General features: G+C 47.5%; 9 protein-coding genes across 9 annotated transcripts; 6 read left to right on the forward strand and 3 right to left on the reverse strand.

The window, feature by feature from the left end:
- Window positions 1-452: 452 nt before the first annotated feature.
- BDV27DRAFT_169797 (uncharacterized protein) lies at window positions 453-2,313 on the reverse strand. The gene is made up of 3 exons (XM_032075127.1): window positions 1,730-2,313; window positions 689-1,557; window positions 453-632 (listed from the first exon to the last, which is right to left on the reverse strand). Exons 1-3 carry the CDS (start codon window positions 1,897-1,899, stop codon window positions 475-477), a joined length of 1,197 nt encoding a protein of 398 aa, XP_031930397.1. The 5' UTR covers window positions 1,900-2,313; the 3' UTR covers window positions 453-474.
- Window positions 2,314-2,521: 208 nt separating this feature from the next.
- Window positions 2,522-4,537, forward strand: BDV27DRAFT_123961 (nucleoporin FG repeat-containing protein). The gene is made up of 3 exons (XM_032065981.1): window positions 2,522-2,711; window positions 2,983-3,399; window positions 3,464-4,537. The coding sequence occupies exons 1-3, from the start codon at window positions 2,647-2,649 to the stop codon at window positions 4,404-4,406; spliced, it is 1,425 nt and encodes a 474-aa protein (XP_031930398.1). The 5' UTR covers window positions 2,522-2,646; the 3' UTR covers window positions 4,407-4,537.
- An 815-nt stretch (window positions 4,538-5,352) lies between these two features.
- Window positions 5,353-6,803, forward strand: BDV27DRAFT_74388 (TauD/TfdA dioxygenase family protein). Its single transcript, XM_032077461.1, has 3 exons — window positions 5,353-5,875; window positions 5,928-6,488; window positions 6,540-6,803. Exons 1-3 carry the CDS (start codon window positions 5,426-5,428, stop codon window positions 6,717-6,719), a joined length of 1,191 nt encoding a protein of 396 aa, XP_031930399.1. The 5' UTR covers window positions 5,353-5,425; the 3' UTR covers window positions 6,720-6,803.
- A 254-nt stretch (window positions 6,804-7,057) lies between these two features.
- Window positions 7,058-10,011, forward strand: BDV27DRAFT_155026 (uncharacterized protein; the record flags this gene model as incomplete). Its single annotated transcript, XM_032072065.1, has 2 exons — window positions 7,058-7,684; window positions 7,744-10,011. 2 exons carry the CDS (start codon window positions 7,058-7,060, stop codon window positions 10,009-10,011), a joined length of 2,895 nt encoding a protein of 964 aa, XP_031930400.1.
- A 638-nt stretch (window positions 10,012-10,649) lies between these two features.
- fip1 (cleavage polyadenylation factor subunit FIP1) lies at window positions 10,650-12,967 on the reverse strand (the record flags this gene model as incomplete). The annotated part of the gene is made up of 7 exons (XM_032072066.1): window positions 10,650-10,677; window positions 10,736-10,794; window positions 10,915-11,139; window positions 11,779-11,812; window positions 11,874-12,638; window positions 12,695-12,747; window positions 12,803-12,967. The coding sequence occupies 7 exons, from the start codon at window positions 12,965-12,967 to the stop codon at window positions 10,650-10,652; spliced, it is 1,329 nt and encodes a 442-aa protein (XP_031930401.1).
- Window positions 12,968-13,535: 568 nt separating this feature from the next.
- Window positions 13,536-14,854, forward strand: BDV27DRAFT_74404 (FAM50/XAP5 family protein). Its single transcript, XM_032077463.1, has 3 exons — window positions 13,536-13,792; window positions 13,845-14,397; window positions 14,455-14,854. The coding sequence occupies exons 1-3, from the start codon at window positions 13,551-13,553 to the stop codon at window positions 14,770-14,772; spliced, it is 1,113 nt and encodes a 370-aa protein (XP_031930402.1). The 5' UTR covers window positions 13,536-13,550; the 3' UTR covers window positions 14,773-14,854.
- A 201-nt stretch (window positions 14,855-15,055) lies between these two features.
- Window positions 15,056-16,380, forward strand: BDV27DRAFT_155029 (uncharacterized protein; the record flags this gene model as incomplete). The annotated part of the gene is made up of 5 exons (XM_032072067.1): window positions 15,056-15,132; window positions 15,211-15,447; window positions 15,499-15,620; window positions 15,672-16,085; window positions 16,133-16,380. The coding sequence occupies 5 exons, from the start codon at window positions 15,056-15,058 to the stop codon at window positions 16,378-16,380; spliced, it is 1,098 nt and encodes a 365-aa protein (XP_031930403.1).
- A 1,130-nt stretch (window positions 16,381-17,510) lies between these two features.
- Window positions 17,511-19,642, reverse strand: aclA (putative ATP citrate lyase subunit (Acl)). Its single transcript, XM_032065982.1, has 2 exons — window positions 18,860-19,642; window positions 17,511-18,801 (listed from the first exon to the last, which is right to left on the reverse strand). Exons 1-2 carry the CDS (start codon window positions 19,298-19,300, stop codon window positions 17,788-17,790), a joined length of 1,455 nt encoding a protein of 484 aa, XP_031930404.1. The 5' UTR covers window positions 19,301-19,642; the 3' UTR covers window positions 17,511-17,787.
- Window positions 19,643-21,442: 1,800 nt separating this feature from the next.
- On the forward strand, window positions 21,443-24,423 carry BDV27DRAFT_123969 (putative ATP citrate lyase, subunit 1). The gene is made up of 5 exons (XM_032065983.1): window positions 21,443-21,824; window positions 21,943-22,096; window positions 22,150-22,456; window positions 22,507-23,602; window positions 23,669-24,423. The coding sequence occupies exons 2-5, from the start codon at window positions 21,957-21,959 to the stop codon at window positions 24,094-24,096; spliced, it is 1,971 nt and encodes a 656-aa protein (XP_031930405.1). The 5' UTR covers window positions 21,443-21,824; window positions 21,943-21,956; the 3' UTR covers window positions 24,097-24,423.
- The last annotated feature ends 58 nt before the right edge of the window (window positions 24,424-24,481 follow it).

Raw genomic sequence — 24,481 nt, forward strand, 5'->3', positions numbered from 1 at the left:
TTAAGATATCCAGAAACAATGAACATATTGATCGGCATATAAACGCCTCCAAGCTTCCACAACTCCCTTCCCGTCGCTATATATATCGATTGAGCCATAATAGCCTGGCCGATAGGGCTCAATGGGAGAAAGTCACTTGATTACTTAGAAAACGGACAAATATTGAAAAGCAGACTTGCCTAATCTTGCGTCCCCATTGGAAACCGTATAGTGCTTTAAAGAGTTCCTTGCACCTGAAAAGGCCATCTGGGTTCATCTGACTCGGCGATGATGGTAGCCTGCTATCAATTACCTGCCTGCTCCGAGGTAGTCGTCTGAGGAATTGCAGTGGCTATTCTTTGGTAACCTCCATTCCCTTCCATCGCGGTCTCATCCATAAGAATGGCTCATAGCAACGTTTCGAACTTCAAAAGATATGACTGGTCCCGGATGCAATTGGAGTGAATAATGAGATTAAAAGAAACTGACTCATATTCAGAAATCCTCAAGGAATGGCAGAGACCATACTTTCATGCTATTGTCAAGCTTTTCTGTTGGATACGAGTAGTCATCATCATCTAAATAGTGTCTCTGTCCAGAGCATGTAGCCACAACGTTGCCCATTGGATGTAGTACAGTACTGCTCACCGAGTCTATGAGGACCAAGGTCAGTGATTGCATTAGAGTAGACCGAATAGATAACACGTACCATCATGGATCTTCCATTCACATACTGGTTCCTGTCCTCCAGCAGTATGTGTCGGGTCACGCCATACCCTCATGAAACCGTCAGTTCCTCCAGCCCAGATCTCATGCGATATACCTTGATTGGTAGAGACGATGTCAACCTTCATCCGTTGGTTAGTGATGGCCTTGCGACCTTCTAACCAGCCAAGCAATTGGCCAGTTACCCGGATATCGTATATCATAACGCCGTCACTCTTTCGTTCAGCGATGTATAGATATCGTCCACAAGGACTCCATAGGATCTGAGTGATACCTCGACCCCCAATACGACGACTAGCATCGGTCTTTGCAATGCTAAACGTGCCTAAGGACTGTCCGGTTCCGTTTGAGTCATATAATCCCACCTGTCTTGAGAAGGTGCCAGCTGCTAATATACCATCTCCTGTCGAATTGATGGCCATAGCGGAAATGATACCCTTCATTCCAACGCCCCCACCCACTGTCTGTTTACGCTTACTTGGTATAGTGGGCATCCAAGAAACAGGTCCATCGTTACCAGGCCGGGAAACGTCAAAAAGACATATAAGGCTATCTGACCCAGTGAGAAAATGCGTTCCACCGAGGGCGTACGGATAGATAATTGAATGTGGCGTTATAAAAGCTTCCGTGGTTGGGTGTATCAAGGAATAAGTCGCCAACAACGTGGGAGCAAGAGTTGAGGCCAGTCTGATAGGATGATCTCGAACCGATGATAAGAAAAGTGTAGTAGATGGATCCTGAAGAGAATAATAAGGATAAATAGCAGTTGCATAGGTTGGCTCCGCTGAAGCTAGTACAGAGTAAGGAGACAACCGATGCGGTGACGGTCTTTCTTCTAAAAGATCAGGGGGCCTGAGCTAATTATTAGCACAGCAATAAGTGAGTATTATAACATAAACTAACAGAATATAACTCCTTATATGATGATCTGCAGAATCCGTTAGAAGGGTGGTGCCATCGGGAGTCCTACATGCAGCATTCTAGTCAGTCAAAGTCGAAGGAGGTAAAGTCGTCATGAGCATACCATTCGACGCTTTTGATATAATTTGTGTCGGATGCGCTTTCATCGGCGCAACATGCGGTGCTCAGAGCGCCATGACTATGGCTGTCTAAAGGTGCATCACCCCCCTCATCACCTCGTTGAGTCGAAGCCACACATATAGGTGCAGAGCTGGTATCACCGCTTGCAGTCATGATGTGCTGAGGTTGTAAGATTGACAATATAAATATTGGCAGTATACACTCGCTCAAATCGGGTTCAAAGTACCTAGAGTGCTAATCGAGAAACATGACAAACCGATATGACAGGAGTAAGAAATGTTGCGGATGAAGTTGACCTTAGATTTGATATCCAGATACGATACCAGTAGCTCAAAATGCAGGGGATCTCTCTCTGGATAAGTCACATTGAATTTTCATATAACGCCATCAATGAATCCAGCATAAAAAATATCCGAGATATTAAGCCTAAATATTTATCAGGCAGCGCAGAGAAGAACTACAGCATGAAGCGTCTCCTGGCTACGAAGAAAATATTGCAGTGACAACAACGTTGATAGTCACACAGATACCATAGTTAGATGCGAGATATATCAGCAGAGAGTCTCCGTGAATGGCTAAATCACGGTCCCGGCTGGCAAGATATTTGCAGTCCAATAAAAACTTATACTGATCTAAACATGATGTTCAAAATAAGTTTAAGGCTGCTGTGCACCGGCGTCGGAAAATCTTACTCCATTGATCACTAGCTTGGGCTGTTGTTTCGGACCGCTTCACTTTTGTTTTCACCACAGCATGCACAGATTCATTAAGCTATTTTCCTTTAACTAATTTTGGGAGAGTTGCCTCCTGTATTGAGATCGGCTGAGACTTTTCGGTTTCCTACAATATTCCGTCTTCCGACCCACCCCTTTGCTCGAGTAGCACGCATTCCCTTCCATAATGTTCTCCGCAAAACCTGCGGGCGGCGGCCTTTCCATAAACACCAATTCTGCCAATTCTCTATTGTAAGGCCTTGGTTTTCTTATCTGCTTAGTGCAGTTCAATTGTGTTTCTACTTTCTGTTTGGACATTGATTACTTGATTCTTGTGTTACAAGGAAGCCGGTCGTCCACCCTTCGCTTTCATCCTACCGCGCGCACCTCTTCCCTGTTACTTCTTTGTCTCGTTCTTGCTTTGGTTTTGCTATAAATAAAGTGCTGCCGCTGTTTATCAAAGAGCACTCGTATACAGAAATACCGTGTTCCAGAAAAGCTAATGACTAGTCGCATCAATTAGTGGCGGGGCTAATACGCAGACAACTTCCTCCACAACTACACCAGGAACGACGAGCACGACATCGGGCCTTTTCGGTAACCTTGGAAGCTCTACAGCACAATCCAAGCCTGGGACGGGTCTGTTCGGCAACGCGACTAGTGGAACTACACAGCAGAATCAGTCTTCCGGGACAAATATGTTTTCAGGCTTAGGCGGGCAACAAAGTAATACTGGGGGCGGCGGATTGTTTGGAAACTCCACAGCGACTACTTCCCAACCACAATCTGGAGGCCTTTTCTCAGGAACTGCAAATGCAAACACAGCGCAGAGTGGCACAACTGGCGGAGGTTTGTTCGGGGGTGCTTCTACCGCACAGACTCAATCGAAACCCCTATTCGGTGGTTTGGGAACGTCTACTAACACTGGTGGATCGCTATTGTGAGTGAAATATACCTATTACCTATACCCTCATATCTATGAGCTAACCGTCGGGCGGGTATAGCGGCGGTGCGAACCAAAACAACACGCAACAACAGCAGCAAGCTCAAAAGCCTACTTTATCTTTGTTTGGAAACCAAAATACCACAACACAGCAACCAGCACAGCCGACTGCCGCAGCCGGTACGGTAGTCCCAGGGGTCAAAGTGGACTTGAGCAACCTTCTACCGACGACCAAGTATGAGAGCTGTGCCGACGAGATCAAGAAGGAGCTTGAGGTATTTGACAATTACGTTCTTACGCAAATCAAGATGTGCAACGAAGTGGGAAACATGATCCCTAGCATTGCTGCCCAGGGAGAATCTATTCCGAACGACGTGGAGTTTGTCCAAGGGAAATTGGAAACAATGCAACACGCCCTCGAAAACGATGCCAGCGACATTGATCAGTTACGGAATCTTGTGGCTCGTGATGCCGCTGAAGCACAGGTGGGCTTCCGAGCAATCGATACCCTCAAGCTACCTTTGCAGTTCCAACCTGCAGGGGGCTCTGGATGGTGGTCTGTTCAAGACCAAAAGTTGTCCGATCGACAATCGTTGCGGTCGACACGCAAGAACACTTTGGCTCTTCCCGACGATGTCGAAGGCGATGCTTCCACAACCGTCAATGGAGTACCAGTTAACCTTGTCGATTATTTCTCTCAACGTTCTGACGAGATGGGGACCGTCCTCGAACGTTACAAGCAGAACTTGAAAGAGATTGAAGACCACCTTCATGGCGTTGAGGCTACCCTGGAGAGGCAGATCCACGAATTCGTGACATCTCGCAGCCGCGATGGAGCCGTTTCGGGGACACCCAAATCGGTACTGAATGATCTTGCCGTTGTGCTTGGGGACGTTGAGGCTGGTATCTTGGGCGTTGCCAGTCGTCTCGGGGGAGTTACAGAACAAGTTCAAGAAGTGGTGCTGGGACCGCCATCTCTCGGCGAGGGTAGACTCAACTTGTAATGAATCAATCCTTTTCTGGCAATGTATAATATAATGAAGCTTGCCCTAGTTTACTCTGAAACGGGAAGGAAGGGCTTGGATGTTATGGTTTGAGCATGATTTTCGAGGTCAGGCGTTCTGCGGTAGATCAGTTAACCGGCATTATTCCCATTTCATCAGTCTCGTTTGACTCAAGTATCCAATTTTCTTCAATAATAAACATGACGAAATACGGTGTGACGAAGTACGCAGTCTAGAATATACGATTGACAAGTTCGCTTACGATGCATGTACCCCATACTCTCCCTGACTAAGTTGTAGCCGAACTGCCCAGTGGTTGCGGGTACCTCCCCCAACCGTTAGGCCAACCAGATTGTCGCACGCAAGAGCTTGGCCGGTTTGCGTGATCGCACCTAATCGCTTCCAACCCCAGGTTTCCACACTTGCCATGATCGGCACCTGGCTTAGAGACGGTTGACGTTTCAAGGCATTGACCTCCTCGTCTCAATTTTGCGGCATCTATTTGTGTAACACAGTAAAGAGGAGAGAAAAAACTTTTTTTTAAAAAAAAATCAAAAGAATAGAGAAATAAAAATAATCGATTCTATAGACAAACACAAGAACCGGTAGTTTCCTCCTCTGTTGCGTATCTTCTTATCCCCTCAAGCTCCTGCTTACATATAGCCATAGCAAAAATGCCGCAGGGCAAAAATGACGTGATGTGCAGCTCGTTTTGTCATCTTCCATTCCAGAAGGCCTGTGGAAACTTAGTCCCGTGGATCACTCCCCCTAATCCGTACTGGCCATCAGCCTCTTGGGTGATTTTCGCCAGCGATGGTGCCATATCCGCGATCCCCGGCATTGACGACGATGATGATGATGTGGAATGATAACGGCAGGTTTGAGAATGGCGGTCTACTACTACCTCCACTGGAGCCTCGAGCTCGATAAATAAGCTACATAGACGCTTCCAAGGAACTGCTCATGCAAACACATTTCTTCTATACTTGGTTCTCTATACAGTTCCTCCAGCTCACAACATGGCGCCTTCACTTGAGGAACCCACCTTGGCTCCAGCCTTGGGCCATGTTATCCTTCCAAAGAAAGACATCATCGGCGACAACAAGTTTCAGTACACACCGGGACGCACAGTCGTCGAGCGTCACGACAACTACGCTTATGAAGACCTTCTGCCTTCATTCCCTGATATTCATTGGGATCCGCTAGAAGAGATTCCACATGAAGACAGAGGACTTCGCGGGGATCCTAAATTCCGTAACCTACTGCGCGATGCAACCGATGTTTTTGACTATACACCCAAGATCGGAACTGAGATTCACGGTGTGAACTTGGCCAAGTTAGATGAAGCGCAGAAGGACGACTTGGCTCGCTTAGTCGCTGTCCGTGGGGTGGTGTTCTTCCGTGACCAAAAGGACTTAGACATTGATGCCCAAAGAGAACTAGGTAGACATTTCGGGAGACTACATAAGGTACGAAGCCATCTGGGTTTAGCTGCTCGTGGGTTAATCTAACAACATGCAGCACGCAACTACGTCCGTTCCGAGGAAGCAAGGCTTGGACGATGTTCACGTAGTTTACAGTGGAGATAATTCTGGCGACCAGCGGGCATTGTTCACGCCCAGCTTTTTGTGGCACTCGGATGTGACGTACGAGGTACAGCCACCATCATACACAATGTTGAAGGTTCTCACAGGGCCTCCCCGTGGAGGGGGTGGCGATACTCTTTGGACTTCTCAGTATGCAGCATACGATGCTCTTTCCTCTCATATGCAGACATATCTGAAGGGCTTGACTGCGCTTCACTCAGCGGACATGCAAGCTTCTGATTCACGAGCCCTCGGTCGACCAGTCCGTCGTGAGCCTGTCACTACAGAGCACCCTCTGATCCGCACCAACCCGGTGACTGGCTGGAATAGTCTTTTCTTCAACCCTGGGTTCGTCACAAAGATCGTTGGGATCCCTAAGACAGAGAGTGACGCTATTATCAAATATCTCACCGATGTGATTGCAACCACACAAGAGATGCACGCACGGTTTCAGTGGAATAAGGATGACCTAGCTATCTGGGACAATCGGACTACGGTGAGTAATGATGCTACACTAAAAGGTGGACGTCTCTAATGAATTCAACAGAACCACACGGCGTCTTATGGGTTTGCACCCCATCGTCGTCATGCAGTTCGAGTCGCTGCTCAGGCCGAACGACCCTACCTGGACCCGGCCGGCAAATCACAAGAAGAGGAGCACATTGCGCTTTACAACCTGCCACCGGTAGACAAGAATGGTGCTCGTCAGTCAAACTACAATGACTAAGCCTTTGTTTCTATTTCTTTTTGTTTTTCACTGCTGAGCGAAACACTTGCGAACATTCTGAGGAAATGGCGTTACACATACCCGGGAAATTGATTTTGTATAATTCTATTGGCATAGTTCTACTAAGACTGTTTATCAGATGGATTCATAACAAACAAGGTAGCAACTGGCAGACGCTGTGCTGTAGATTGTAGCAATAGATACCCTCTAAAGATCTAAAACATCTGCAGCCTGTCAAGACACGTGGGGACCGCGGACCAACTTCTGTCACACTTTACTCTAGGTAGTTCTAATTGGCAAGCATTAGACTTGTCGCGCACCAAGAAACGGGACACTCAATGGAAAACTCTCAGGAACCTTCACTTCTAGAATACGCTCGATTCTACGGTATCGCCCGTGATTTCGCGGCAGTTGATCCACTCACATACATCGACGAAACCACATTTGAAACTCCACTTCCCAGGGATGCTCTATCGGAATTTCAAGATTATATCTACGAGACACAGAGGAACGTTGAACATGATCTTCACAAAGAAAAGCTCAATGTCAGGAAAGAAAGCGCTCGTTTGCTGGCATCCGTGATTCAAGATGCGAGAGCAGAAAAATTAGACATAGATTGGGATGAGCTTCTACCTAAATTCAGTCAAGTTGATGAGCTTAAGGTGCAACTTCCAATTCTTTACGACGACAGCATCATGGATACGTTGCGATATACAAGTCCGTTGCGTTACGACGAGAACAAGATCGAAATCTGTCCTTTCGATGAATCCTGTCAGAAACTCAAGGATGAGGATATCAAGGCCGATATTTTAGCCAAGGCTGACCAAGTTCTGAAGGATATTATGCCAGAGAAGTTGAGTTGTAGCAGAGAGTCGATGTTGTTGATACAAAAAGCCAGAGACTGTGAAAGTCTTCCCTTCGCAGATCTAGAAGGCCTTTTAGACAACATGATGATCTCCGGTCAGGTACGAATATCGAAGCTATGTTGCTAGGACTTAGACTTATATAATTTGTGGCCTTGTAGGAAGAGCACAGTCCTTCGAAATCTCCACCGTTACTTCTATCAGATGTCGATGAAACGTACTATCGGAGTCCGTCGCCGGTCTCCATGTCATTGATGCTGCCCAGTCCCACTTCATCTGGCTCCTTTGAGCATGAGATGCAGTGCAAAAGAAGATCCTCCCATAATTCAGACTCAAAGACGTCAGATTGTGTGGTAGCGCCAAGTAAGGGAGAAGGTAGTCCTACAGGCGACGAACGAATTCAACCAGAGCATAAAGTATCACTTGACCGAAACAAAGAAGAAATAGAAACAGTTGGAGCCGACAGCACCGATCAGGCTTTTCTAGAAGAGCATAAAAAAAGTGATGATACACAACGTTTTCCGGGTGTTTCTCAACAGATTGGTGATAATATCAACTCGCTCGATTCAGATTCATCAGTCATATTTCTTATGCAAGAGAGCGAGTGCATGCCAATCGGGTGCACTTCTACGCAGAAGGGATCAAGTCGATCATCCAGTGTTATGATTGTCGAGGGGAAATTTCAGACCACAAACAAGCTGTCAGATAATATTTCGACTTTCGGTTCCCGTTCGGTGGTAGACTCGCTCAATCGAGATTCTACGCAATATCAGGATATTCAACAATACCCCATACCAAAAATGCATTCCTCACAGCATTCAAAGTCGGAAGACCATGCTGATAGTTATTTACATGCAGTTCAAGACCACGGAAGTGTGGAAGACATTGTCGAAACAGCATCTGGTAAGGAACTGAGATTTAATCATAGAAATATTACAGATATGGGATTTGTAGGACAACGACAATTGTCTGGGCATGATACAGCGACTCCTCAACTTGAAAGTGACAAGATGGCCACGTATGCGTCTCCAGATGCCGCTATACCTGATACCAATATTTTCTCAGATACAGTATCTAATACAATAGATTGCGAAGTCCGAGCAGACACAGTGTTGGGGGGACAAAAACGAAAACACGAAGAGAGGCAGGATGTCTCCCGGAAAGACCGCAGACTTAACCAGCCATTAACCGCATGTCTAGCTAACGACAAATGCAAGTATACGCTACCATCACAGCCGTCGATTTTGGGCTCCTTGTCTACCTTTATGGAGGCTAGAGGCCTGGTCGAAAGGCGAAAAATAACGGCCGTCAGTCCATACTTTACCAACAATATGCGGGTTGAAGATATTGTAGGACATCAGGATCCAGCTACAGATACTAGGAGCCTCCACAAATATGAAAAACCAAAAGATATGCTAGAGGAGGTACAACCTCTAGGGCTAGAGCTTACAAAACAACGGTATCCTCAGTACCCTCAACTACGAGTCCAAAATAACGAGCAACCGCTACTCTTTTTATCAACTGCACTTCTCAAAAGCCATCTCCCAATTATTCAAGGTCTCGAAAGATTAAAGAGCCCTCCAGCTATGATATACAGAGACTATGATGTGCTCATCCGAAATCAGCCCGTTCCTCGCATCTGGGTTTCATCTCAAGTAAACACCAAACACGATCTCCCCAAAGAGGCAGACATCATCGTCGCACCAACAACCGGGATCATATTAACTACTCTACAAGCTACTACGCAGCTATATCTTCCTGGCCATAAGCCTAACCCACAGACGAACGGCACTAAGTGCATCAACTCGCCGCTCCGCGAACGTATCTTCCTCCTAGCTCCGCGGTACAAATACCTCTACGTATTTGCTACCCACGGCACAACTTCTCCACGAAACGCACAAGGAGATTCTTCAGGATGGACAGCGGATAGACGGTTGTTGGCGTCTTTTACATCACTAATAGCCTTCTGTGATTCGATATCAGCGGATTCAGTTATCTCTCCGATATTGATTTCCCCATCGTCTGATACAATTATAGGATGGATCCTGTCGCTAGCTCACAAGCACGCTTTTCACTTGCCTACTGATACTGTTAATCTACCGCAAAGCATAGCATTTACGCCCCTGAACCCGACTCCGAAGATCAAGTTTGATATAGAGGCTATGGAGAATGAAACTCGCTGGGAATTATTTCTCCGCCGAGTAGGGTTGAATCCCTATGCTGCACAAATCATGTTGACCGCCTTGAGACACGAAGGAGAAACTCCCATACGCAACAATAATTCCAGTCCAACAGATGATGTCGAGAACGAGATGAGCAGCCTCTCCAGATTTATCGAGATGTCACCAGAGTGTCGACAAGGGCTCTTTCCAGACTTGATAGGGAAGAAGACTGATGCAGTTCTTGAAAAGGACTGGCAATGTGACTGAGCATTGAATTTTGATTACTGAGCTGTGGTTATAAGGGATACTCTTATGTGGGCTAGATCCATGCTTGTCATTTCCATGCTATTTGGTTGAGGTGTTATTTGTCGCCAGTTCAACAGAGGTACACAATTGGGCATGAATGTAGTAGTAGCGATTGCAAAGCACTTGCGATGAATATCCCTCTTATATATCCTACCACCTCGGACAGCAGATGTTACAATCCTTAATCCATGTCCAGTGAATAGCTGCAATAGGGTCGCTTACACTCATATGCATAAACCCGGAGTACCCCAGACCCAGACAGTAAAGATGAAGTAGAGAGGAGACATTCGTATCAGATTACTCGTGTTCATCCCGCGGACAGCGCAGGAGACAACGATTGCTAAAGTACATCGCATAATATGCAAAGGAACCAAGACACATTTCACGCTTTAGATAGCAAATGCAAGATAAGGGAAAGGAAGCATTAGCCCGGAGATCGAGGAACAGGTTCTTACACCGTCCTCACTTCGTAGATGGCTCTTTTTTAGATTATTTTTAAAGTGCATGACAGAAGCTCATGATTTGCGTGATATAATACAAGACTCCGATTGGATTATTTCAACCAGTCGGAAAGCGGAAGAACAAGACGAAGAACTGATCTAGTTCTCCTTGATCTTGGCAAGAAGCCTACAGTCGCATTAGAATCGATTGTCTCCGGCTGGAGTATAAAAGACGGGGAACTTACTCATGGTCCCGGAAAAGGGTGTATTCTTCCTCGCCGACCTTGACGGAGCTACCACCGAACTATAAGACCACCATTAGTATCACAAATTTTCCGAGGAGTTCATCAAGCGAATTGGTTGTTTCTATTGCACATCGGATGGTTCCGGAAGCGAATTAGAAGAACCCAAACTAGCAACGTACCTGAGGGATCAAGACGTGGTCACCAGGAGCAACGCTCATGGGAAGGCGAGAGCCGTTCTTGTCGACGGCACCGGGGCCAACGGCGAGGACCTTGGCCTCGTTCTGCTCCTTGACGCTGCTCTCGGGAAGGAAGATACCGGAGGCGGTCTTGGTCTCGGGCTTGACGCGCTGGACCAGGACACGGTCGAGGAGGGGAGCAAGGCCCTTGATGTTGCGGAGGAGAGACTAATCGATATAATTGTGTTAGCCGTTGATCTTCAGGACGGCTCCAGGGAGCTCGCTATGGGAAGTGACAGGGGCGATGAAGTCGATAGATGGCGGGAAAAGTTCCAGCCGAAGCTTCCCATAACACGTAACTATTGCGAACACGTACCATTTCGACAGGAGAGATGTGAGTGGATGAGAAATTGGTTGAAGGATGCAGAATAAGTCAAGTAGGACGGGCAGGTTGAAGTGTGGAGTGCAAGAAAGGAAGAAGAGGAAGAAGACCGGGGAAGGGAAGAAAGAAGATCTCGACTCAAGTCGACACGAGAAATTTCCAGAATGCCAAGACCGACAGCTTCACTTCCCCATCGGATTGCCGCTGCCGAGGGTATAAGCTTCAACTTTCTATTTACCACCTTACATTTCCCGTCCGACATATTTAGTTCAATTGCCGTCAGACGCGGTCGCATTCGCTTATAGAAATCGCAGAGATCGGTTTAGAAGGCTCTTTCCATCTCGACATGTAACTATTCTATTGCTTTTCGCGGGATGTCGTCAAATAAGAGCTCCTTTCCCCCGAGCATGATAGCCTAGATGAACGCAAAAGACACAAGCTCAAGAAAGTCGTGGTATAACTATTGGCGTATCTTTGAGTGTTACACTGAACTCCACCAGACCGAACCGTCCCAGGATGCTACACAGCGCATTATAAAAATTACAACGTGACCAAAACATGAATCAGTAGCTTTTTTTACCATCTCCGGCCCCGTCCCCGTCCACCACCAAACCCACCTCCATAGCCCATCTGAGGTTGGCCACCGCCTTGGTTTCCATAACCGGGTTGGCCTTGTTGTCCGCCGCCTGCGCCGGATTGGCCTCCCATCATTGCCTGGGCGTGCTGCATGAAAGACATTGGATCCATAGATGACGGGTCCAAGCCCTGCGCCATCATACTGGCTAGCATTCCCTGCATCATATCTGGAGACATGTCTGGCATACCCGGCATGCCAGGCATCGGCGGCGGTGCACCACCGGGACCTCCGGGTCCAGGTTGAGGACCACCGGGCATCGGCGGAAGCCCCATGGTCAAGAAACTCTGCATGTCATCCAATTGTCTCTTCTGGTCGCCGACCTCCTTCCGTAACTCTTGCTGTTTCAAAACGTAGCTTGCCCATGTAAATTCATCGAATCCGTAGTTGAAGTAGTCCGAGATGTCAGAGCCCGGCCGTCTCCATGGCTTATCGTCTTCTGGGAAGTCCGCATCCATATCAGTTGACAAAATCGGTTTACCAGTAGCTGGATGAGTTGGGTTGGCATGAATGTCGATATCTGAAGCGTGGATAGGAGGATATGCTGAACCTGGTTTCTGAGGCACGGCTGGTCGTGCGGTAACTGGAACCGGAGTTGCATGTTCAACTTTCGGTGTCACCGAGGGCGTAGCTGACTTCGATACGGGAGAGGAATCTACAGATGGAGGTCGCTGCGACTCAGCTCGTAGGCTAGCATGGCGGGGATGTGGGCTTGACCCAATGTTAGACAAAAGACGACCCTATCGCGTTGTTGAAGGCGAACTCACACTTCTGGGGGAGGCGCATCAGGAGGTGCTTCCGTGATAATATTAAAATCATCCTAGCAAGATTCTCATTTAGAATACGCCATAAAGAGAATAATAACACAAGCATACATCATCTTCTTCAACCTCTATCTCTTCCTCCTCGACGTCATCTGGCTCTTGGTTGACGTTCGCTTGGGCGTGATGGGCTGTATTCTGAGATGCAGCTACCGGCACTGCATCGGCAGGATCATAGAGATCATCGTCATCATCGTCAATAATCGCCTGATTCTGCATTTTAGTAATTGAATAATGGGTGGAATAGCTAACGAGAGCAAAGTGCAGACTGTTTACGGCAGATATCCGTATCTTAAGGCCAAGTTTGTCTTGTTTGCTTTGATCCAGATATTTACGCCTTTTGTATGGTCGTCCAGAGCGACTTTCGCCTTAATGAAATATTTTTGCCTAGTCAATATATGCCTTTTGTACCTGGTTTTGGTCTTTTTATACGGTATAGATACAAACAGCGTGATATTTCTATCCAACACAAATAGAGCACAACTTATAATATGCTGCTCTATCTTTTGTATATGCATAACCACAACATATATAAATAAAGTGGCATGGCAAAACTTCAGCCAATAAATGATAAGCACAAGTTACCATCAGTAAAACCGAATAAAATTATAGTCAGCCTAACTGTATGGTGACTGTACCAATTTAATACAAAATTATCATGTAATTGACTATCTCTTTCGGTCTCACTTTTACTCTTGGGTCTCGATTTCCGCGGTCACGTGCAACAGTACATCGATTACTTATGAGATCTTCGATTTCGATCTACGTCAGGTATCCTGCTTTGCACATTTAATCCAGCATAATGTCGCAATCAGAACAGCCGAGCCATAGCTCGACACCTAGGTCTTTCACAAGCCAGACAGCCTCTGCAGAAGAACTTCTCAAGTCACAGACTGTTGGTCTAGTCCATCTTTCTGATTTTCGCAAGCGTCGCGCAGAGGTTCTCGAGCAGAAGGAACGAGAAGCACATGATAAGTCACTGGGGAGGTTCACTTCTGGTAATTTGAGAAGCGCAACTCCATCAGGTGGCGATGTGACCGACAGGTAAGTCAAAGCGCACTTTTAAGAGGTTCTCAGGCTTATCGCGACTTACTAGCGCCTCGACACGAAGCGATGGACCCCCCAAAAAGAAGAAGAAGAAGAAGCCGCTTGCGAAGAGCAAACTCTCTTTTGGAGATGATGAGGGAGAAGATGATAATACTGGAGAAGATTCCGCGGCCAGCATACCACGTTCCGCTTCACGAACGCCGGTAGATAACAGCTCTTTACCGCCGTCACGTCGGATTACCCCAAATCCAAACGCTCCACCCCCACCCAAAGCAATGACAAAAGCTGCGCTGAAGGCTGAAGCTGAAGCGCGGGATGCCTTGCGCAAGGAATTCCTGGCGATGCAGGACGCCGTAAAGAACACGGAAATCTTAATACCATTTATTTTCTATGATGGAACGAATATTCCCGCGGGGACAGTCAAGGTTAAAAAAGGCGACCCAGTCTGGTTATTTTTGGACCGATGCCGAAAGGTGGGAGCAGAACTAGGAGTTGGCGGTAACAGTGGTGCCTCAAAGGGACGGAAAGATAATCGACGCGAATGGGCAAGGGTCAGTGTCGATGATTTGATGCTAGTGAAGGGGGATGTAATCGTTCCACATGTGAGTGGTTGTTTTCGTCCCCATTCTATCGTGACCAAGGTGCTAACCGTCATCAAGCATTACGAACTGTACTACTTTATTGCCAATCGAGTACCCAGCTTCTCACGTGCTGGAGGATTACTATTCGACTATTCCGACAAGCCCCCTGAAACAGCTCCTACCAATGATGGCCCTCTATTGAGTTCGAATACAGACCAACTTGAGGGTGCTGATAAGGATCCTGCATCGACGAAGGTCGTTGACAGACGGTGGTATGAGCGGAATAAGCATATTTACCCTGCTAGTCTTTGGCGAGAATACGAGCCAGGACCAGAATTCGAGGAGAAGATGCGCACTACACGACGTGATGCTTCAGGGAATACCTTCTTCTTCTGATTAAATGATTAACTTATGATGGAAAGATGAATATGTTGCTATAGTAGAGGATGCGTTATTCTGTGAATTTTGTATATTAAGATACCCAACAAATATTACTAGATATCATAAGGGAGAAGATGGAACTGGCTACGTGTAGTCCCCAGGTTTCTCTGTGGATACCTTTTTTATGATCCTTGCCATGTGTGCGTATGGCTACCATCGGTTACCCATACCATAACATTCGACACCTCTCGCATGTTGGTTTCTAACGTTCAAGACTACTTCATGCTATAGTTTCAATATGGACTTCTATCTCCGATGCAATGCACTAAAATGTCGATGTCAGTTGAAGGAACAAGCGGTTGTTACGACTTGTTCGTAAGTCGGACCCCTCCGTCTTATATTGTACGTCTATTGCCCTATTGTCTCTGTGGATGCTAAGCATCGACACATCAGACACATCTTCTGTCCTACTTGTGCAGGTACCCTTGGCCTTTCGAGTTCCAACGTTGGCGAACGTCATTTCCCGGCATGTCAGACAATCCTCGTCAACCCAGATGATGTCGTGATAACTGTCTTAAACCCAAGGGAGGATTATAAAACCAGCGTATTGAGTGGGTTAGATCCGAACACCGTAATGGAGTGTGCTGGGCGCGCATTGCTCTTTTGGACCTACCAAACAACCCAAGAAATGTGCGTGTTTCTGTCCGCTGCTCGAAGCTATTGCGTACTGACGGACAACAGCTACTACCAGGAATTTCTCGCAAAGACACTCACAGAAAAGTATACGGGCTTAAATACACAGATGGATAAAGTTATTCATAATGCCAACACGGAAATTTCGACTCTACAGGCAAGACTATCAGGTTCGTGCCGTCCAACTCGGCTACCCGAGCTTTCATCTGAGTAAGGACTAGATATGCAGGCGACACATGAGCAACTCCAGAAGAAGAACCAGGAGCTTGTTGACTTATACCGAGAAAAGTGCAAGAGGTTTTCCCAAATCACAAATCTCTATAATTTGCTGAAATCTCGGGCAATGCGGTCCCATATGCAAACCGCTGCATCGGACTCAGTTTCCCAGGCACTGAACTCCTTAGGAGCATCACGGAATGACCCTCCAGCTTCGGCATCGAACAGACAAGTGGGCCCACTATTGCCACTGCAGGCACAATTTCATCGCCAACAGAACATTTTCCCCGTTGACCAAGAGGGAGTGGAGCAATTGCATCGATATCAACGCAGCGGCACTGGAAGCTCAAAGGGAGCAAGGAAAAGAACGGATGCCTCAGCAATGCCGCCTCCAAGTCTTCCTGGAAATCCAAGACATCGTGAGTATGTTGCTGTGGTTTTTTTGCATTGCCTAATATTTGTATAGAGGAGGTGCCCATGACCCCTCAGCACCGAACACGTCTCACAGGTCAATCACTTCCTTCCACAGGAATACCACACTTACCAGCAAATAGCGCCGTGCTTGAGCGATTCCGGGATGAATCTATCGCAGCTGGCTCTCTCACTAATAACCATCCTTCGCTGAATCGGGGTAATCCGCAATTACAGACCCGTGGTCAGACGGGCAACGGCCCCCCAGGAACGCGAACCTTCTTCGATAGCACAATAATATAGATTTACAGATCAGATGATGACACGAGTGCAAACCGTGCAGGTCCTTCTTTTTCTTTTTCACCGTTGATACGATCTGCTATCTTTAGTCTTTTGTGGGCACTGAACTTGGTGGTCAACTAAATATATAGGCCGAACTATGTTATCACGTTAACCGACATCGAATTCTGATCAGAGAGCCGACTATTTTCAAGAAATGTCAGTACTCTAAATAAAAAAACTTGAAAAATTATTCGTATCGAAACAAGGAGTATTAAACTAGCCCAGAAAACACATTGTTCGGAAGTGTCAGCAGGATGCTATCCTAATCGGCGTTTTAATTAAAGCGCTTCCATTCGTCCGATGTAATCTTTAAACTCACCCACTTCAATATCACTCCATTCAACCTCTAGGTAGCTACACTGTCACTGAAATAAGCCCACTTAGACATATACAGGAACTTAAAAGACACAAATCAGTCAACTCAGTAACCCTAGCACGAAAGCCCCAAAGCGTACCGTCTCCCACCCAATACACAAATCGTCCCACACCCAAAGCCCTAATATCAAAACAATCACCACCACAAACAAAAGCAAACCGAAAAAGACCGGAAAAAGGGAAATAAGACAGAGATAAGATCAATGGCCCCTCAAATCCACACCCAAGCTCCATCCACCTGCAAAGGCCCGTCCCGTCGGCTCCGTCTCAAGCCATACCTTATTGTCATTACCAAGATAGTGGTGCCCTCCGTCCATCCGGGGCGACCCCATCTCGGACGTGCGGAAGTTACTCACAACAGAACAGCCCGATTCCACACCAAAGACCTTATCCCACGAGTTTATTTTATTTTCTGCATGGATCGAGATCGCTGGATCATCTGGGGCTTGTCATTGAGGTTATTTCTTAGTGGTATTTTATAATGTAGCTTATTTTGACTCCTGTTTTGAGGTTACTGTATGTACGTGGTATTTATGGGTATTGATTTTACATACTGCTTATACAAAGTGTGGGATCTTTTCCCTTTGTCCTTCTTACTTTTTCTTTTTCTTTTTCTTTTTTTTTATACAGAAGATTCTTGTTTCCTTTGCTTCTAATGTGAGTTTTGGATTACTACTTTTCTATTCTTTGCTGGTTTTACGTAGGATCGAATGTCGTAACGTTGGTAATCGTATCTTATTAACGACTAACATCGCAGAATCATGTATCTCATGCCCTGCAAGACCAAGTCTAAATTTCAACTCCATACAATGGATATCCCGTCTCCTTGGCCCGAAAATCAGGTCGAGGTTTTGTCCAACTGTTCGCTCTTTGCCCACAGGAGAAAATATAAAAGAAAAAAAATGAAACCATATCATGCCATGCGTTCAGAAACGAAATGCACACGTAAGATTAAATTAAGTAGAATCAAAGAAAAAGGGAAAGAGAAATTCTTTAAGCGGAGAACTCCTTGACATCGCTCTTCTTGCCCAGAAGAGCAAGAGGAACGATACCACTGACGTGCATCTCAGGACCGTAGACATGCATGTCGAGACCCAGTTCCTCGCCAACGGACTTGATGTTACGGAGACCCTCCTGGTAGTTAGGACCAGCACGACGGACCCAGATCTGGACCTTGTGCTCGTTCAGAACAGGGGCGACCTCACGCAGGGCACGGATGACACCCTTGAAGGTCGAAGCAACGTTGGTGAAGTTGGCAATGCCACCACCAATGAAAAGAACCTTGCCGTCGGGGTGGGTAGGAGCACGCAGCATCAGGTCGAGGACGGTGTGAGCGTAGTTGTAGGTCTGAGTCTCGGTGGGAGCACCGGAGTACTCACCGTAGTTGGCGAGCTCACTGACGAAGCCAGCGGAGGCAATGGCATCGGCGTACACGACGGACGCACCACCACCAGCAACCAGGGTCCAGACACGGCCCTTGGAGTTGAGGACGGTGAGCTTGAGAGAGGCACCGGTCTTAGCATCTAACTCAGCGATGAACTTCTCCTCCTTGCTCATCTCACGGCCGAAAGGAGCGGGGAACTCCATTGGCGGGCCAGCGTCAATGTTGACCTTGCCCTCCTGAGGAGCGACAGCAATACCAAGGTTGGCGGGGCTACGGGCAATAGCCCACTTGGTGCCGCACTCGAACTCAGCGGTCTGGTCCAGCTTGGCAGCCAAATCCAGGAAGTGGACCTCAGCGGAGGTGGCATCAGCGTTGGGGATGACAACGAGAGGGTTGATCTCGAGGTAGGTGAACTGGCAGTCGACGTAGACGGCGTACAGACGAGAGATGAAGTCCACGAGGACATTGTGAACACCGCTGGGCACCTTCTTCAAGAGAGTGGCAGCGATCTCCTCATTCGAGGGGTAGTTCTTCAAGTTGACAGGAATAAGAAGCTTCTCGGCCTTGGCGTCAACATCACCAACATCGACACCTCCCTCGTGGGTAAAGAGGATCCAGTCACCCTGCCAAACGTTAGTCGATATCCTGTACAATTGCCTCTGGATCTACATTGCTTCTTACCTCACGCACGGAGTGGATGTTGATGTAGTACTCAGTTTCCTGAGGGTGAGGAACGAAAGGCTCAACCAGGAACTGACGGAGAACGCCAGTGACGGTCTCAACCTGGACGTCCTTGGCGGCGCGAGCCTCAATCCATTCCCTGGCCTCAGCCCAGGTCTTGTTCAGAGCAAGAAGACCGCTCTTGCCACGTCTCTTAATCAATTGGTCGGGCTTAGCAACGAACTTAGCACCGGAGGCCAACAACCATGGGTAGGTCACTTCGGCCTGGTCGAGGACATCCTTGACGGCACGGTCTTCAGGGAAGTAGAGAGAGGCGAGACGAGCGGGAGGGTTGTGGGTGGAGGAAGGAGGAAGAGGAGTCGGCTTGATGACGGGAGCACGAGTGAGGTGGTAGTTGAGGATGGCCTTGCCATCAGCCTCGAGAATCGACTTGGCGGACATATTGGAGGGGTAAAGGACTAGAAGAAGATATGAAGAGGAGGATCAAGAGGGGAATAAGGAGCTATTGACTGATAGTATAGGGGAAATAAAAGTGTTAAAGAGGAAGGGAAGTCAACCCCAGATTAAGAGTATAGAGGTGTGGGAAGTATGTGAGGATAGATTGGAGTGAGAGAGGGAAAAGTGAGGAAAGAAAACAAAATAAGTTGTTTCTGGCTTGGCAAAAATTACCAGAGAGGAGTATTGGAGGTATAGGAGAACAATTTCAAACGGGGGGCGCAGTAAAAAGAAGGAAGAAAAAAAGAGTACGTCGGGTTCGGCGATGATAATAATTTCAGCTCCTGGAAATTATTATTACTCTTTTGGATGACAAGTTGGAGGGGGAGGGGAATTTTTTTGCTGGTAAAACTGTACTCTGGCCCCTCCGAAGCAACCATACCAGCACGATACGGGAATACCAAAACACACCACAAAAGGCCGAGCTCGGGAGAGGTGTTGAGATACGGTGGGGATCAGCAGAGGATGTGGATCACACCAGGACCCACCGTGTCAAGCGGCCTTAATTCCTACGGGTTGGGGAGCTTCGCTTTCCACTCTGTTGGGGTTCTTCGGGAAGGGGTATTTAGTACGCAGTATCTGCCCTACGCTGTAGCCTCAATACTGTACACCTTGATGAATGGCAACTTCTGGCGCCCTTCGGACGGTTCCCTCCGGAAGTCGCACTTTATCGTAGTTTTATCTGTAATTTTAGTTTCTCATTATCGGTTTTGTTGGGTTTTGGATAGGTTTTGTTGGTGACCCCTCAGGAGAGTTTGATACGTCGTAGGTGCAGCGTACACGTGGACCACTGTCTAAATCGGAATTATATCCAGGTACAGGGTGTTGCGTTAATTGACAAGATCTACCTACAAGTACTGAGTGCCTACTGGATGACTATCCCACTACAGGCCTGCAGATCCGTCAGTGAATGATTTTTGTTGCCTGACTATTTAGGTACCCATCGATCCCCTCTTCGTTCACCGCCTTTAGATAATCTTCTAGAAGGTTAGAAGATTCCCATGGACATACTTCAGTTGGTTTACTACGTATCAAGGTACAGTACATCCTACTACTACCCCAGGTACATAATACCACCTCCTATTCTCTGACGTAGTTACAGATCCCTTGTCATGAAGTCATGGATACTACCTTTTTCTAACACCCTAAGTGTAAGTGTAAAATGAATTAGTCGGTTCCAATGCATCTTTGTTGGAATTGCATGATGTTTAGTCGGTGAGCAATCGTCATGTGCGTCCGTTAGCAGCAGGTAGCCGAATCGAATCAAAATATTTTCTCAAGCGGTATCTTTACGTAGTGTGATGCAGGCGATGGATGATGTGTACTCGGGTTTACAGTGTACTTTGTATACTAGTGGGAAGGTACACTGGCATCCCTGTGCCAACAAGGAAAAAAAAATAATATTAGACGTTCATCGACCCCACCCATCTTTAGTCCCGACCAGATCATCTTACAGAATTAGTGTCTTGGGCCTTAACTTTATGGAGTCGAGACTTGGTTGAACATGGCCCGATTATCCTACTCATTACCCTTTTTGACCGTAGTCAGTATTGTATATACGGTGTACTTCAGATCACTCTCGGGGTCAGTATTATGAATACCGTGTACTTCGGGTCACCACTGGAGTCAGTCCAGTTTATACGGTGTACTTCAGATCACCGCCAGGCAGGAAAAAAACAAGAACTTGAGTTTTGTTGAGCAACATTATCGCCCCCCCAAATTATTACCCTGCAGGTTTTCTTGTCGCATCCTCCGCACTCCGTAAGCAGTACTCTGGAGTCTGTACGCCGTCACACCAGCCCTAGCTCTTTCATTATACCACCGTAGCTTCTCAAGATGGTATCTGTGGCTGTCCCGAGTCCCGATCAACTAGACTAGATTTTCCAATAAGGATTCTCATCGGAAGGTTATTATTAGGACCGTTCTTTTCAAGTTTCAAGTCCCGACATCCGAATTTAGCCTCAGGCCAGACGACTATTTTCCCAACTGGTCCCGCATTGCGCCCCCCGCCGTTTTCTCAAGACCGTATAGTACTGCCCCATACCGCCCACCCATACGATTACCTGCCTGATACATACCAACCATACGCCGTACATACTTCAGACTCCGGGCTTCTGTACTTCACCTCAAAAATTATTATTAGCAGCTCCATAATTTCTTTACTCCGTACCAACCCCCAATCTTAACCCGATATCGTTCCCCTCTGTTGTTATTTTTTTTTTCTTCTCCCCCTCCGTCTTAACTCATCGATTAATCCACTTCATTCCCCCCTCCAATTCCAATTTCTCCATCCTCCTTCCTTAGTTATCGTCCCTTATCCTTCTCTCCCATCTATCTTCTCCTTCCCTCCCAGGTCGCTATTACTTGTTGCGACTTGCTCTCCTCTATATCATTTAACTCACCTACATACCCACCTAATAATACCTTCTTGTTTCCTTTGATTGTTTTACGTTTGGAGCTCTGTTGACAGGTATGCTTCCTCGGAGTCAGTTCGGATACTGATATCATACATTCCCTATCCTCTGGACCTTCTATTCCCGCCAGTTCTGGAATCGTGAATAATTCGCTAATGTTGGCTGGATTGACAGAGTAATTAGCCATCATGTCTTCTACCGCTCCTCTTGTCAACACCGCCAATGGCGGCTCTGCCAACGACAACATCACCCGCTTCGCACCCCCCAGCCGTGTGCTCTCTCCTCTCAACCATGCCCTTTTCCACAACAAGACCAGATGTTTCGTATAGTGAGTACTTCTGTCCTCTGGAGGTCAACATCATATATTGACCATTGTAATAGTGGTATGCAGCCCAAGGCCGTGCAGGGCATGCTCGACTTCGATTTCATTTGCAAGCGCAGCACACCCTCAGTCGCCGGTATCATCTACACTTTCGGTGGTCAATTCGTGAGCAAGATGTACTGGGGTACTAGCGAGACTTTGCTCCCTGTCTACCAGGACGTTTCCAAGGCCATGGCCAAGCACCCCGATGTTGACACTGTTGTGAACTTCGCCTCCTCCCGTTCCGTTTACAGCTCTACCATGGAGTTGATGAACTGCCCCCAGATTAAGGCCATTGCCATCATTGCCGAGGGTGTCCCAGAAAGAGTAGGTTTTTGATCTCTGCCAAGCTAGACTCCGACTAACAGTGATAATAGCGCGCTCGTGAGATCCTCGTCACTGCCAAGGAGAAGGGCATCACTATCATTGGACCCGCTACCGTCGGAGGTATCAAGCCTGGTGCTTTCAAGATTGGTAACACTGGTGGTATGATGGACAACATTGTGGCTTCCAAGCTCTACCGCAAGGGCTCTGTTGGCTACGTCTCCAAGTCCGGTGGTATGTCCAACGAATTGAACAACATTGTCTCTCAAAATACCGATGGTGTCTACGAGGGTGTTGCCATTGGTGGTGATCGTTACCCTGGTACCACTTTCATCGACCACTTGCTGCGTTACCAGAACGAGCCGGAGTGCAAGATCCTTGTGTTGCTCGGTGAAGTCGGTGGTGTTGAGGAGTACCGTGTCATCGAGGCCGTCAAGAACGGCACCATCACCAAGCCCATTGTTGCTTGGGCTATTGGTACCTGCGCCAGCATGTTCAAGACCGAGGTCCAGTTCGGTCACGCTGGTGCTTCCGCCAACTCTGACCTGGAAACCGCTGTTGCTAAGAACAAGGCCATGAGGGAGGCTGGTATCCACGTTCCCGAGACCTTTGAGGACATGCCCAAGGTGCTCAAGGAGGTCTACGAGCAGGAGGTCAGCAAGGGCAACATCCAGCCTCAGCCCGAGCCTGTTCCCCCTAAGATCCCTATCGACTACTCCTGGGCCCAGGAGCTCGGTCTCGTCCGTAAGCCCGCTGCCTTCATCTCCACTATCTCCGACGACCGTGGCCAGGAGCTTCTCTACGCCGGTATGCCCATCTCCGATGTCTTCCGGGAGGACATTGGCATTGGTGGTGTCATGTCTCTTCTTTGGTTCCGCCGCCGCCTTCCCGCCTACGCTAGCAAGTTCTTGGAGATGGTTCTCATGCTTACCGCTGATCATGGTCCTGCCGTGTCTGGTGCCATGAACACCATCATCACCACCCGTGCCGGCAAGGATCTGATCAGTGCTCTCGTTTCTGGTCTTCTGACCATTGGTTCTCGTTTCGGTGGTGCCCTTGACGGTGCTGCTGAGGAGTTCACCAAGGCCTTCGACAAGGGTCTGAGCCCCCGTGACTTCGTTGATACTATGAGGAAGGAGAACAAGCTCAGTATGTTCCCCCTACCGTTGTTTCTACTCCACTTTCAATTCAAGACGCATCACTAACCGCGCATAGTTCCTGGTATCGGTCACCGTGTCAAGTCCCGTAACAACCCCGATCTTCGTGTCGAGTTGGTCAAGGAGTTCGCCAAGAAGCACTTCCCCAGCACCAAGCTGCTCGACTACGCCATCGCTGTTGAGACCGTCACCACCTCTAAGAAGGACAACCTCATCCTGAACGTCGACGGTTGCGTTGCTGTCTGCTTCGTCGACCTCATGCGCAACTCCGGTGCCTTCTCTCCGGAGGAAGTTGAGGACTACATGAAGATGGGTGTCCTTAACGGTCTCTTTGTCTTGGGTCGCAGTATCGGTCTGATTGCCCACTACCTTGACCAGAAGCGCCTGCGTACTGGTCTCTACAGACACCCTTGGGACGATATCACCTACTTGCTCCCTGCCCTGCAGAAGGGTGGATCCGAAGGCCGTGTCGAGGTCAACCTCTAATCTTTTATATATCCTTATTAATTTCTTACCTTTTCATTTTTTCTATATCTTTACACTCGTGGAAGTGGCCAGTGTGGGATACTGGTATTCTCATAAAATCCCGTCATGTTCTTTGACGTTGGAGTTATGATGGCTTGCGTTGCATTGTTTCGATTCTTATATCATTTTATTTCACCTCACAATCTGTAGTGCGCACATGTGGCATGACTAGCTGATAGGGTTGATGAATTCTATGCAAGGGCAGAAAAGGCAGAATCTGTTTAGAAGAGTTAGAATTACGACAGCCTGATTTACAATCCAATGGGTTATAATTTCAATGATCTTCCATATCGCTTCAAATTCGAGTAATGTTTGTCTCGATTCTTATAGCCAAGCTCCTCGGTGT

The sequence above is a fragment of the Aspergillus caelatus genome (assembly GCF_009193585.1).
Source record: "Aspergillus caelatus strain CBS 763.97 unplaced genomic scaffold BDV27scaffold_37, whole genome shotgun sequence".
Taxonomy (NCBI): domain Eukaryota; kingdom Fungi; phylum Ascomycota; class Eurotiomycetes; order Eurotiales; family Aspergillaceae; genus Aspergillus; species Aspergillus caelatus.